Here is a 15,606-nt window from a genome sequence, read left to right as displayed (position 1 = left end):
AAAAATTGTCCTCTGTACTTCCATATTTATCGTATATGATCCTTTAAATCAATCCCTTTCATTTCTTTATTCCTTATTCCTTATACATTAATCATATATTTCCTTTCATGTTCACATACTCTTGTCTTATTACTTATACTCATCTTATGTACCAATCTTCATTGTATCCTCATTACTTTAATAACCCATTTCTTATACATAACTTCATTCTTTATCATTCTTATACTTGTATTTTTCTTCCTGAAGATTCCATGCAAACACTTATCTCAGTTTCTACATCATAGCTATCTGCTCAGAATATACAACCATATTCAAATTCACATCATAATCAATTAACTCAACTTTATCTTTTCCTTCAATCCTATTATTCTATCCCTTTTACTCTGACAGCTAGTCAATAATATATGTTCAATCTAGGGTACAAACCCTAATCAACCAAACACATACATCCTGTCAAATCGAAATTATCTTAAAAATTCACTTACTCAACTTATCAATTTCACCTCTATTCTCATACATCCTGAAATTTCTTTTGCTCAAACTCAACATTCTGACTTCCTGTGTCTTATAATCTGATCATCGATATACACATTCTCAAACTCTTCTTATCAATCCTCAACTTTATTTAAAGATACCAATTCTTACTTCCTTTTCCTTTACTATACCTCATTATTATGATCCAAATATGCAACTGTATCCAGATCCATTGCAGATCTGGTTATCATATCCTGACAATATTTTATATCTTATAATTCCAGTACATTTCCATCGCATATTCTTGTTAGCTAACGCTAACTTTTCCGTCTTAACTGCAAATCCTTATCATATAAACGCTCTGGCTTATACACAATGTTATTCCTTCATTTCGAACTCATAAGCTCTGACATATACATCTTATACACTTGTTACTGATGCACTTATCCTTGAGTTCTTCTATACGTAATCATCACGTCATTAGATCTTTTTAACATTCTTATGGTGACACCCGTTCACCATATTCTATCTTATTCACATAATAGCAAAACTACTCTACATCGTTTTTCCGATTCCAAACGATGAAAATTTTCTATCATTATTCAGATATGATTTCAGCTTTCTGAAATCAACTTTTGATCTTACTAGGCATTTCCTGAGGTGTCCGCTCTTCATCCTGCCTGGCCAGGGCAAGTGAATAGCTATCACAATCAGGAATATCACCTTTCATTTACTTCGAAATTATCACGATCGGATTTCTACTGTGTTAAACTATTCTTATTTTATTAGCAAGACAACATATTCCTTACACTATCAGATCAGAAATTTTTCAATCTATGTTGGCATGTACACCTTTTATGACCTTTTGGACTTCGGTTTATGCCGAGAATCGGCTAAACCATAGCTCTGATACCATTAAATGTAACACCCCCAACCCGTATCCGACCCTGATACGAGTCCGAAGTGTCACATTGACTTTTCAAACCTTGACTCTTAAGAAAAATCCCGGGAAATTTAAAACTTTTTTTAAAACAAAATACAAACTTTATCAGAGTGCTCGTACTTAATGACTTATTACATGCCAACACTTTATACATAACCAAAAACATACTTTATCAAATATTTCTGATATGATCTTTTGGTAAGGAAAACTGACATGTCTTGCTCCGCATCACTCCTTACTCTTCTCGAAACCTACGTGTGAAACAATCACACGCTAAGTCGAAGACTTAGTGAGGCATAACCACTTATAATGCACTTTAAAACATATATTGATACATGCATGTTCTGTTCTATCATGTTATAGCAATTCCAGGCATTTTTCATATCGTATAGAATCATATCAGATTAATCGCAGTAAATTCATACATACACATAATTCATCATTCACATGTTATCATATAATCACATACTTTTTCAATCAAACACTATACACACAACATCATATAATTTCTATAGCATTTATCATACCACTAACTTATATTTGTTCATATCTCTGGATTAGCCCATGTATATATGTGAGAACTATCGATATGTGAGTCTATAGAGGTTGTGCACTATGCTGTCACCACAGCTCGTATAAATGCACCGAAGTGCCCCGTAGAATTGCACCGAAGTGCCCCGTAGAATTGCACCGAAGTGCCCGTAGAATTGCACCGTAGTGCCCGTAGAATGATGTCCATAAGGATCACGTAGAATTCCTTAAGAATCATATACATATACTATGGATCAAGTATGTGTCTTTCAAGACTTCACACAGGTTCCAAAGGATATACATATGTCCTAAAGAACCGAATAAACCATCGACTCTTGGCATGCCAACTATACCCCTAGCTCTCATGACACATAACATGGGCGTTATCATTTATTTCATTTCAAATATACACATAAACTTGTAATTCACTTTCACATATCACGTATCACATAGCTTCTTTTCATATGATCACATAGTCACGTAGTTCACTTACCCGTAGATCATTTCCATATAATTCACATGTCACATATGTCATGTTTTCATATAATTTCTATCATTTCTCACCCAATCACCTTTATTCATATAAACATACTTATCATATCTTGTTCACATAAGATCATATACTTCATATAATATATCGAAACACCTAGAACACTTTCACGTAGCTTATAGTCATAAGTTTTGTCTCGTATCATATACTTGTTTTCACATATATATTTCCTATCAATTCTTATACCATCACATAATTCCTTTAACATACATAACATATCATGTAACATTATAATAGAAATACTTATAAGTCATATCACTTAAAGCACATATACTTATAGTCACATTGCTTATATCTTAATCGTATGCCTTCTCTTAAACATATATATTCACATGTTCAGGTAATTCACCATTTCATCACATAATTGGGTATTCATATTACTCATTTTATTTCATTTCATATCTATCTATATATATATATATCCTCAAGATTATCCTAATATAAATCATATAGCACTCTTATATTTCGTATTCATCTAGGGCAGACTTATAAACATATCTCACTTCTATTATTTCTATATATAATCTAATCTGTTACTTAATTCAATTTCTTATAGCTCTTATAATCTTCTCATATAACTTCACAAATTTCTATCATTCAACCCATCTAGCTTATCTTATACGTTCATCTTATCATTTATGTTCAAATCCCCTAGTTGGTGTACTATTTTCACTTCATCCTATAGATCAATATTATCCAGTTTATTTCACTTATCATATAAAAATATAATTATATTTTACTATGATCACATAGTTTATATCTCATACTTTGCTTTCTCATGTTCACCTATATCATGTCATATGGCTCATATCTTTCTCATGCAGTCACATAGTTCAGTTTCACATATGTATATATATATACCTTATATAGCACATACTTCTCATAACATTACATTCAAAAGCATGTCAACACATATATTCATGCATACATACAATTCATGTCATTCATATACGTATAATCATATATTCATGCATTCTAACATAGGAAATAGACTTGTCGCAAGTCTTGTTTCCATTTAGCACCATAAACTAACTAATATGCACTCACCTGGCCTCACTAGCCAAATCCAATCTCTTATCTTTCCCTTGATCGATCTTACTTGCTAAACGTTCCGGAATTGCTTTATGCGTAGAATCTACATAAATGTACATTTCGAGACCATCATTAGATACCTACACCTTGTAATTGGATACTATCAATTTAAACGAACTTATTAAATCCATATCCCCAATTTTCCTTTAGGGGGTATCGGTTCCCCTATGACATACTGGAAATTCTTGTTCGTTTGAAGGGGTATCGGTTCCCCTTGAATGGGTACCGATTCCCCTTGCCCAGCAATCATATTTTCAACCCGAAAATTACTTCATTTCCTCTCAAACACTTCATATATCATCCCCTTTTCATCCTTAACTCTAGTACACATACTTAAACCAATCTATATTCATTTATTTCATCTTAAACCTCAAAATTCTATCTTCCATATAAGATTCAAAAATCATACCAAATTTCCAATGTGTTCTAATTCCAATTCTAACACTTCCTACCTCTTAATTTAATCCTTGACAAGTCAAATTCAACTTCACAATCTATTAACTCCTTCCATATCAAAAATTCACTTAAAAACTCATTTTTCTTAATTTCTCATAACTTGTTAATCTTTGAGGTTTAAGCCCCCTAAAGCTTTCCTTAATCTTTCTTAATATCCCAAGAATCAAAACAAGCTTTAAAACGAAAGAATTAACCAACTAAAGACTCACTTACCTTATACCAAGCTTCACGGTGGAGAGGAGGAAGAAGAAGACTGAAGAATGCTCTGGACTCTTCTTCATACGTGCTTATTACCCTTAAAAAAAATTATAAAAAATCTTTCTGGTCAAATGACCATAATACCCTTAATTTCCTTTAATAATTACCAAATAACCTTCAATATATATTCAAATAATCATTGAATTCTTTCATTCTTCTACTTTAGTCACCAAATTCTGAAACTTTACAATTTGGTCACTAACCCGGTATTGCGGATGTTACAAAAACCCCCTAATATTTCCAAATAAAAATAATTTTAACTCTGTCTCTATGAATTTTTTCTTGGTTGCCAGAAGTTTCAAGACTTCATCTTAATTAATCTAGATCGATCTAGGTTGTAATCTAGTTCTAGTGGCTGAATCTCTCAACAATGATCTTCTGCATACACAATGACTCGAACCTGAAGTTTTACTTAAGCGATATCAAGCTGTTTACCGCTTCAACTAACCACTTTAGTAGTTATTGGAATAATAAATTAATTAAAAAATATTCAATTCATTTCATCTCTAGGCCGTAGAATCCATTCTTTGATTACGTTGAAATCGCTCTCTGGGCTAGTTTTATCTTTTACCGATATAAAATATATATTTTAAATTCCAGTTGAAATAAAATATTCCATTATTGTTTGAAAGGAACGATATTTCATTATTAGTCTATTACAGAAAAGTTTATCAAATACTAATTAGTTTATATTTTTATTAATTAATATTATCAGATTTTTTAAAATACCAGAGATATAAAAAAATCCAATTAACGACGTGTACCAGATCTAATTAATCAAATTTTCCTTTTTCTAAATAAATTTAAATTTAAATCCTTATTGAAAAAGTTGATTAATTGAATTAAACTCTGCTTCTAGCTTCAACGCTTCATGATTATTAATAGTGCTTTCTTCCATCTTGACGTAATTAGAAGGTTAATGTTTAACCACTTTAGCTTATTAAAAATAACACAATAAATATTATTATTATTATTAATAATAATACAATAAATACATCAGCTTAATTTGACCTGGTCAATATATTGTGCAGTTGTAATTAGCATAGGTAGGTCACGAAATATATCATACACATCATCTCATGTGCTAAGAATCAAAATGTGGGTGACTCCACAAATTTATTTGATCAATATTATAAAAGATAAAATACACTCTAAGTAAATTTGTCAAATAATTTCAATAAAAATAATATTATTTTTTAGACAATTATAATTTGAGTAGTTTTATATGTAAGATATGTGTATATTGTTGGTAGACTAAAAAAATAAACATATATTATATTATAATCGTCCTATATATTTAAAAAAACACATAGTGTGTTATTGAATTATAAATATTTTATAATAACTATATTAATTTAATGACTATTTCATAATTAAAAGTTTATGTATTAAAATAATCATTTATAATCTATCAGATTTTATCAAAAAAAAATTATAATCTAACAAATGGTATCATTTAGGGATGTGCATAGATCGAGTTGGGTCGGATTTTCAGCCAAAATGATGCGACCCAAAAAATATATCTCCTCCATCTGAAATTAGACCTGACTCGAGTTTTGGGTGGCTTCACCCGACCCATTTTTTAAGATAAAACTTGAACCCAATCCAACTTGACCTGACTCGATCTGATCTGAAAATATATTTATAAAAAAATATTACTTTTTTATGGATCACATTATTGTAATTTTGCTAAATATATAAAGTAAAATTACATTATTTTTTGGGTGAGTTCAAACATATCTTATAAAAAACCTAACTTGAATCTGAATTTAAAAAGAACTAAACCCTATTAGGTTGGGTATGATAGGAATCCGTCTACTTTCGATCCCGTGTGTAACACCCTCAACCCGTATCCGTCCCGAATACGAGTCTGGGGTGTCACATTGACTTTTCAAACTTTGACTCTTGACAAAATTCAAAGAAAATTTAAAACTTTCATTAAAATAAGAACTGTTTATTTACATAAATTGACCAAAATAACCAAAATCGATCAGAGCATAATCAGCTCAATCAATTAGTACATGCCAACTATGTTCAGATTAACCAAACACATTTAAATCATTTATTTTCTGATCTGAAACTTTGTAAGGAAAATGCTGACCTGTCTTGCTCCTCTAAACTTCTCTTCGTGCTTTCCAAAACCTACGTGTGAAACACTCACACGCTAAGTCTATGACTTAGTGAGGCATTAAACACATTAAAGTAACTTTAACTACTTAATCATGCATGAACATATCATATCATACTATCATACAAAACAATATAACATTTCATGTAATCAAATGTACACATATACACATCATCATATCAATCATATAATACAATTCATATCACAAAAACATATACTTTACATGTAATATATATGTTTATTATTATCTCTTTGTTAGCCCATGTGCATCTGTGAGAACTGTAGATATGTGAGTCTATTGAGGTTGTGCACTATGTTGTCACCACAACTCGTATGGGGTCCCATTAGGGGCTATGAGATTTGTCCCGAATGACCTATGTACTGTATTTGTCCCGAAGGACCACTCCTTAAGAACCATATACATATTTCAATGAATCACATATATGTCTCATAAGACCCTGTAAATATTCCAAAGAATACATATATGTCCCGAAGGACCACGTATAACCCTCGACTCTTGGCATGCCAACTATACCTCTAGCTCTCTTTACACATAACATGGGCATTAGCAATCTATCATGTCACATATTCACATGTACACTTTCATATCACGTCATATAAGCTCATAGTTTCTTTCACAGATACATGTAGTCACATAGCTTCTTTTCATATTCTCATAAGATTACATAGCTTATATCTTATACTTTATTTTCTCATGTTCACATATATCCTATCATATGGCTCATATATATACATCACATAGCACCTACTTCTCATATCATTACATTCAAAAGCATGTTAACACATATAATCATGCATACATACAATTTATGTCATGCATATACATATAATAATATATTCATGCATTCAACATAGGAAATAGACTTGTCACAAGTCTTGTTTCCATTTAGCACCATAAACGAATTAATATGCACTCACTTTAGCCTCACTAAGTTCCAATCCACTTTTGTGATTTTTTTCCTTTCTTTCGATCGAATCTTAACTTGATGATCGTTCTGGAACTTGTTCGTGTTCGATATCTACATAATCACATATTGATACATATCAGTATCCAATTGATATACTCTAATATATCATTTCTTAGACTAAAAGAAATGTCTATTTCAATTTCCCCTTGAAGTGCATTGATGCATTCTACAGTGCATCGATGCACTACCCATGCATCGATACACAAATTACCTTCGATGTTTTCATTTTAAGGGGATGCATCGATGCACTCCTTATGCATCGATACACTACCCATGCATCGATACACAAATTACCTTCGATGTTTTCATTTTAAGGGGATGCATCGATGCACTCCTTATGCATCGATGCACCAATTGCATTCGATGTTTCTTCTTTAAAGAGTGCATCGATGCACATTAAATATGCATCAATACACCTTGCCCAGAATTTGCATTTTAGCATGAAAATCATCAACTCTTCCTTTAATTCTTCTATTTTAAGCCTCTAATATGTCATTAAACTCAACTACCATTACTTAAACCAACTTATATCCATGTAAATCATCTTTAACCTCGAAATCCTATATTCCTTATGAAATTCAAGAATCATACTCAATTTCTAACATGTTCCAAATTCCATTCAATTGCTTCTAACTTCTTAATTAGACCCTTGACAAGTCAAATCCAACTTTAGAACTTCAAAAACCTTTCTATAACAAAAGTCCATTTCTATACCCTTCATATAATTTCCTTTTTAATTCTCTATTCTTGATGTTTAAAGCTTATATAAGCTTTCCTTAAGCTTATATAATACTCAAAGAATCAAAATCAACTTATAAATCCAAGAATTAAACAGCTGAAATTAAACTCACCTTTGCTCAGCACGTTGGAGAAGAAGAAAGCAAGAAGAAGAAGAGTTTTCCAGATACTCCTTCCCCTCCCACGTGTTTATCTCTTCTTAAAGAGATAAAAAAATATCTTTTATGACAAATGACCACTTTGCCCTTAATTCCTTTAATAATTACTAACAACTTTCTGGAAATATTCCCAAATAAATCATTGAAATATTTCATTCTTCCACTTTAGTCACCAAATTCTGAAACTTTACAATCTGACCACTAACCCTATATTGAGGATGTTATATCGTGCCCATCCCTAATTTCAGTAGTAAAAAGAAATGTTGTTCTTTTAGAGGTTCTAATTTTAAACAAGTATATTTGCATAGTATGTTCGTATTTTCATTGGGTTAAGAAAATTTTGAACATATGTTATCAGTGTAATTAAATGATTGAAGTGTTTGCAAAATGATTGAAGAGTTTAAATTGTATGGATCACATTATCTCTAAATTTACAGTTTTTCATACTCTATTAAAATTGTTTTTATTTATTATTATTATTATTTTTTCAATTTTAATTTCATATCATTTAAATTTTATTATCTTTAAAAATATATAAAATAAATATATAAAATATTTAATTGGGTAATTTTTAATGCATATTATTATAAATTTTTCTTATTTAAGATAATTATAATTAAAGTTTTAAAAGATTGATTAGAAACCACTTTAGTAAATAGTAGGAGGGAGTAATATATATGTATGTTGTGAGTGGCAGCTAGCTAGTTGGATTTATGTTTGTTTTCTTTTGGTTGTCATTTCATTATACTTTCCAATATGTGTACATGTACAGTGGCAGACCTCCATGGAGCCCAGGGTATCTCGGGCAACCCCTCATCCAGGGGTGGACCTCCATGGTGCCCGGGGTATCCCAAGCAACCCCTCCACAAGTGTCACCCCTAATCCAAGTGTCACCCCTCAAAAGTGCCACCCCTGGGACTCTTGCAACCCCTGAAGAAGGCTCCTGGGTCCGCCTCTGTACATGTACACACATTTGTATTTATCTTAAAAGTTTGTTTTATATGCATTAATAATTACTTAACATATATTTCAATTTTGTTATGAAACATATAAATTTTACATTTTTTAGATATAGAAAAAATTTCATTGCAAGTGAAATTCTTATAAAGAGAGTTATATTTATTATTTTTCTAAAAAAATTCCTCTAAAATAGGGATGGATCGAGGGGGCGAATGGGGGAAGTCGCACTGAAATTTTAAAATTACTATATATTTTAGATTATTCTATGTATTTTCTATTGAAAATCTATTTTCGCCCCCTAAAATTTTATAAGTTCAAGTTCACCCCTTGAAATTTTAAATTCGCCTCCTTAACATAAAATCATGGTCCATTCCTACTCTAAAACATCTGCATCCATCGCATGTCATTATTTTTTTCTTTTAAAATATTTTTATCAAATAAATGGCATCATAAAATTTTTTATTGAATAAAAAATTTTAGCAGTCTCTAACAAATTTTTAATAAAAATAAAGCATTGACATATATTTTCCTCTTTTTAACAATGGCCACTAGCTATTAAGTGGGAAATCTACACATGTATATGATAATGCCTCGTGAAATCATGGGATATAGGAAAGTCACGAGTCAAATTTTATTGAGTTGAAGTCCACGTTCAATTGCATGCAGAGTGCAAAAAGAAAATATTGTTATAAAAAAATGACATTATATTATAAAAGAGACCCAATTGTCTTCAAAATATTATAAATGAAAAGGATGAGTAAAATAATAAAAAATGTAGTTGTTAAGCTCTAATTGTATAATACAATAATGCATTGGAAAAGTGCAGTGTAACATCTGTTAATTAATGTTTTTAAATAACACTTTAGAAATATATAATATTAAAAAATGGCATTGATAAGATGTTAATTTAAAAAAAATGCGGTAGTCAAATTCCAAAATACCAATAGGAATTTTCAAAAAAAAAAAAATCATCATCGTTTTAAAAAGTCGTAAAACAAAATTAATATATTCAATATCAAAGTATTTTGAAAAATCTAATAATGTATATTAATAATGTTGCACCCAAGCCGCTCTCACCTTTATTTTTTTTTCATTCGAGTTTGTATCGTTTTTATATATCATATTTATTCTCTTCTTCAATTTTTTTAGTTGGTGGTGACACTTACTTTAATGTTGGTTATTGACCGTCGGTTTTTTATCTCTTTGTTTTTACTTTTGTTTTTTTAATAAGAATAATTATGTATGTGTTGCAACCTTATATCTGTCTTTGTGGCACGTTTTTCATTTTTTTTCTCGATCGTTTGTCCGTTCTTTTATTTATGTTTTCTCAGGGTTAAATTTGACGACGTCACGACTGATCAAGATGACGCTTATTTGAAATCTTGTTAGTCTTCTCTGCTATGGACCTTTAGATTGAATTTGGATGCATGATTTTGTGTTTGTGGATAGTTTCTCACAACGCTCGGCTCTGATCTGTAGTTATCGGTGGTCTTTAATTAACTTAATTCCCTTTTGTGGTTCGTTTGCGGATGCAATCAGATTTATTCGTATCTATTTTTGTTCAAGTCTCTTGGTTGAGTTTTTAACATTTTCCATATATAATCCTTATATGAACCAAAGTGACTAATTTTAATGTTATAAGAAAAATTCAAATTATGTATTTAATTTACGATGATAGTTATAAACTCTTATTGTAATTTTGAATATTTTCATTTTTTTTAATAATAATAGCGGCTTCCATTCCAAAGAAAAATGTTGCACCAAATATTTACTTCCTATTTTCCAAGACCTCATGGAAAATATTAGGGTAAACTACTCAATTAAACACCAAATTATGGGGTATATTTTATTTTGGTCATCAAATTGAAGAAAATATAAATCTGGTTACTAAAATTATAAAATTGTATAAATCTCGTCACCATCATTAAATTGATAATAGAATTGTTGAAGTGAGGGTTATTAAATTAATATAATAATACATTTATATCTTTAATATTCAAATATACTTATAATATGGAATTAATAAATAATAGAAAATCATGTCAATAGATGAATGGGGTCTTGACTCTTGATTTTTCTTGCTGTAACCCAATTATTTATCTATTCAATTATTCTCATAGATTTTGTTTTAGTAATCCAATTTTTTTTAAATCATCGTTAAACTTATATTTTTATTCTGTTTTAATCACACGTTGTTAAAAATAAACAAAATTATTGACATAGTATTTTTTATTTTTTCAATGATGAGGTGATATTATTTTATGGTGACACATCAACATCATCATTAATCTTTTAACATCGATTGACCATAATAGAATAAAAACATAAGTTTAGTGATGATTTTAAAAAGATATAGTATCAAAATTACCCCAATATTTGCACAAATGGTCACTTTGCCCCTATCCTTTTTTCAGAATATTTTAGCGCTAATGTTTCATTTTGGAACAAAATGCCCTATGGTTGGATGAAAATCGTTAGTTGACTAATTGTCAATATTTTATACAGACGAGGTAAGTCCATGTGTGATGCAGTAAACTATAATAATAATTAATTACATATACAATTATAAAAGTATATTTAAAATAGCTTAAAAATATTTTTTTTGATGATGTGTCATCACATATGGACCTACCACATCAATAGGAAGCATTGACCGTTAGTCAACTAATGATTTGCATCCACTCAGAGGGCATTTTGCTCCAAAATAAAATACTCAAAAAAGGATAAGGGGTAAAGTGACTATTTGTACAATTGTTGGGGATAATTTTGTTATTATGTCTTTTAAAAAATATAATTAATTAACTAAAATAGAACTACACGAATAATAAGGTGACTAAATATGTAGTTTACCCTAAAATTAATTGTAAGAACCCTTGGCAAGTACTTCAAACTTAAAAGTTCCGAGGTTTAAGTTCTTTAAACTCTTATGGTTAAATTTTTAAAAGATTTTCGGATAATCCAAAATTAAAGTTTAAGTTATCTGATTTGAATACTCATTTTTTTGTATGTCTGGTTCAAATCATCTAAAAAAAAATTAAATATAGAATTCAAATAATTTCTTTGTACACCAATATAATTATTCCTTATATATTTAGAAATTAGTATAATAATATTAATCGTTTTATATTTTTTATTATGTTATTATTTTAACTAATAAAAATAAAATTATATATTCATATTGAATGGGCTACAAATATTAGTTGTTAAGAATTTAATCAACTATTTTAACGATAATATTTCACGAACATCTCCTTAAAAATATAAGAAAATTCTCAATAAAATCTCAACATTTCATCCAAAACAAAAAACAAAACGAAAACATAAATATATTTATTTTATTATTTAACCTTAAGACTTTTAGGGGCGTTAAGGGAAATGATATTTTCCGAAATTATATTCCCTTTTTTGGTTTATGGAAAAGATCAGGTAATAATTTATTATCAATAGTAGTATTTTTGGATTAAAATGGTAAGAATGTCATTACTTTCAAATTTTTATGTAATAAACAATTCACACCATTTTCGATAAAACTACCCTTGAAATAATATTTTTTTCCATAAAAATCCTTCTTAATTCTTATTCTTCGTGTTTTACTCAAAATTATCAACTTAATAATAATAATATAAAAAAATTAATTTAATAAAATATTAATAAATTTAAGTAATTAAAATTATTTTATATTTTTAATATTTAGTAAATTAATTATTTTATAATTTTATGAGGTGAAAATATTATTATTGTAAAAATGTAATCATTTAAAGTAATATTTAATGTTGAGTTATTAAAAAAATAGATCTTATACATTAAAATTTAATATATTTCTCCACTCGATATCACAATATTATTTTTCATATTATATTATATTTTAAATAAATAAATATGATATTTATGAAAATTATTTAAAATTATAAGTTTGATATACTAATTATATAAATTATATGTTAAATGTATTTTTTTCTTTAAACTTAGATAGTTTAATAATTAAAATATTTTATAAATTTTCGTTCAAATATTTATAATTTAATATTAAAGTTTTACTTGTTAAAAAATATATATCATAAGGATAATTTGATAAAATATAAATCCAAATAATCTTATTTTCATCCGACTAAATATTGTAATTTTACATTCCTACTAAATAAACCGAATAAAGTAATACAATATTCTCAAAATAATATTACGTTCTGATAATTTATTCTTAAACGTAATCTTATATTCCAGTGAGACAAGCGAACCCTTAATGTTAATTTTGGGTAATGACTAATGAGAAACACCAGCTTACTTATAAATTTAATCCAACATAAACTATTATTTTAGTGAAATTTATTGAAGTATTCTTCTTCTGGATATAAAAGCAGTGCCGGATACCTTCTTTGATCTCCACAGATTCTCCAAGCTTAAATCAAGTTCATCAGATTCTCTTCAAAGGAAGAAGGAATTTGCTCTCTTGTTAATCAAGTTCACCTAAAAGTGACTCGAGAACCAGCCGGTATGCAATCCAAACTTCGATACGTTCATTTATTCCGTGATTCGATTTTGTTTCTTTTTCTGGTGTGATTATGTTTTGAATTTTTGAGGTTTTTTCGCTGGTCGATCGTTGATTTATGATTAATTTCGAGTGTTGTCTAAGTTTGTTTGATTAAATTGCAGTAGCTTTGGAAAAACTGTTGCTCTGTTAATGATCTACTCTGCTTTTGTTTTTTTTTTTCCTGAAATTTGTAATTTCAAGTGCTTTTGATCTGCAAAACCGAAAGAGAAATTGTTTCGTTCGTTCTTTTTTTTTCATTGCCGAGCTTTGGCTTTCAAAGATTAATGGTGTTATGGAATTGATTTACTTTAATGTTGAGGTTAATTCTTCGATAAGGTCAACTACGGTAGGCATGCGTTCCAAGAATATATGATATCACGTTGAGAGAGATCGGAGATTACTCCCATATCGACTAAAAGAGAGTCAACAGCGGAATAATCTTCGATCTCCGACACAAAATAACACTATAAGAAATACAATAATTTCAGTTGCAATGATTATGTTCCAATAATTCTTATCTGATTCCTTTTCCATGCATATTGCAGATTCTTTCAATTGATCATGAACATTGAGCAGAACGTTGATGGAGCCGGAGTTCGAAACCGATCACCAGAAGGTAAAGATTCCATGGAGAAGTGGATGAATTCACCGGAAGCAGTCACGGGCTCGGATGATTCGACCAGCTTCAACTGCAATATCTGCCTCGACACCGTGCAGGATCCTGTGGTGACGCTGTGCGGGCACATATATTGCTGGCCCTGCATTTACAGATGGCTTCAATTGCAGTCCAACTCCACTGAAAACCAAACCCCAAAACAGCCGCAGTGCCCTGTATGCAAAGCCAATGTTTCGGATTCGACGCTTGTACCGCTTTACGGCCGGGGACAGACAAGCAAAGGGTCGAAAAGCATGGCTTCTCAACTTGGCGTAGCCATCCCAAAGAGACCTCTTGGTCCTGATCTTGGCATACCAAGAACACCTAATACTGCAATTAGTCCACAATTTGCAGCACATCAAATGCATCATTATCCACCTTCTCCGATGCCTAGTCCTGGTGGCACTTACTCATATCAACCGCAAGTGTACGATTATCCACCTTCTCCGATGCGTAGTCCCGGTGGCCCTTACTCGTATCAACCGCCAGTGTACGATTATCTATTTTCGCCCGTGCGTAGTCCCGGTGGCACAACAACGAGTGTAATGGATCCACTGGTGCGAATGCTCGGTGAAACTGTACACACGACAAGGGTATTCGGAGACTTGATTACGAATTTATACGCGTACCCGAATTCATACAATCTTGTGGGAAGCACTAGCCCTAGAATCAGAAGGCACATCATGCGAGCTTATAAGTCACTCGACAGATTCAGCTTTTTCCTCTTCTGCTGCATGCTTATATGTCTTCTTCTGTTCTGATCTTACCCTTCTATGTCTGTATATACAAATTCGGCTTGTTGTAGTAATAGTTTAAGAGATGCTACATCTTCTCTGCTGGGATGATGTTTTTCCTTTTTTTGGATAGGGGATGGTGTTTTATATGTAATGACGAGTTTGATTAGATATATTACGACTTTCACTCAATGTTCTGAAATAATTTCTATATATATGTATGTGTATGTATGTATAATTTAACTTGTAAGACTGACCTACAGAGCTTGATTCATAACTTGAACTTGCCCATGGAACAGTTCAAGGATCAAGTTCTCGTTATTTATACACTATTAGTTTTGATTTAATTTTAATTAAAAATAAATTTTACTATGTTTCATTTTCCAATAAAATAGCGACACGTTAAATGGTA

The 15,606-nt window shown here is 30.2% G+C and overlaps 1 protein-coding gene across 1 annotated transcript; it reads left to right on the top strand.

Moving 5' to 3' along the window:
* Positions 1-13,664: 13,664 nt before the first annotated feature.
* Positions 13,665-15,222, top strand: LOC120176018 (E3 ubiquitin-protein ligase RMA1H1-like). Its single transcript, XM_039182533.1, has 2 exons — positions 13,665-13,766; positions 14,351-15,222. The coding sequence occupies exon 2, from the start codon at positions 14,367-14,369 to the stop codon at positions 15,219-15,221; it is 855 nt and encodes a 284-aa protein (XP_039038464.1). The 5' UTR covers positions 13,665-13,766; positions 14,351-14,366; the 3' UTR covers position 15,222.
* Positions 15,223-15,606: the final 384 nt, after the last annotated feature.

The sequence above is a fragment of the Hibiscus syriacus genome, unplaced genomic scaffold (genome assembly GCF_006381635.1).
Source record: "Hibiscus syriacus cultivar Baekdansim isolate YM2019G1 unplaced genomic scaffold, ASM638163v2 tig00112225_pilon, whole genome shotgun sequence".
NCBI lineage: Eukaryota > Viridiplantae > Streptophyta > Magnoliopsida > Malvales > Malvaceae > Hibiscus > Hibiscus syriacus.
The sequence above is the reverse complement of the archived record's forward strand: the minus strand, read 5'-3'. Positions and strand labels throughout refer to the sequence as shown.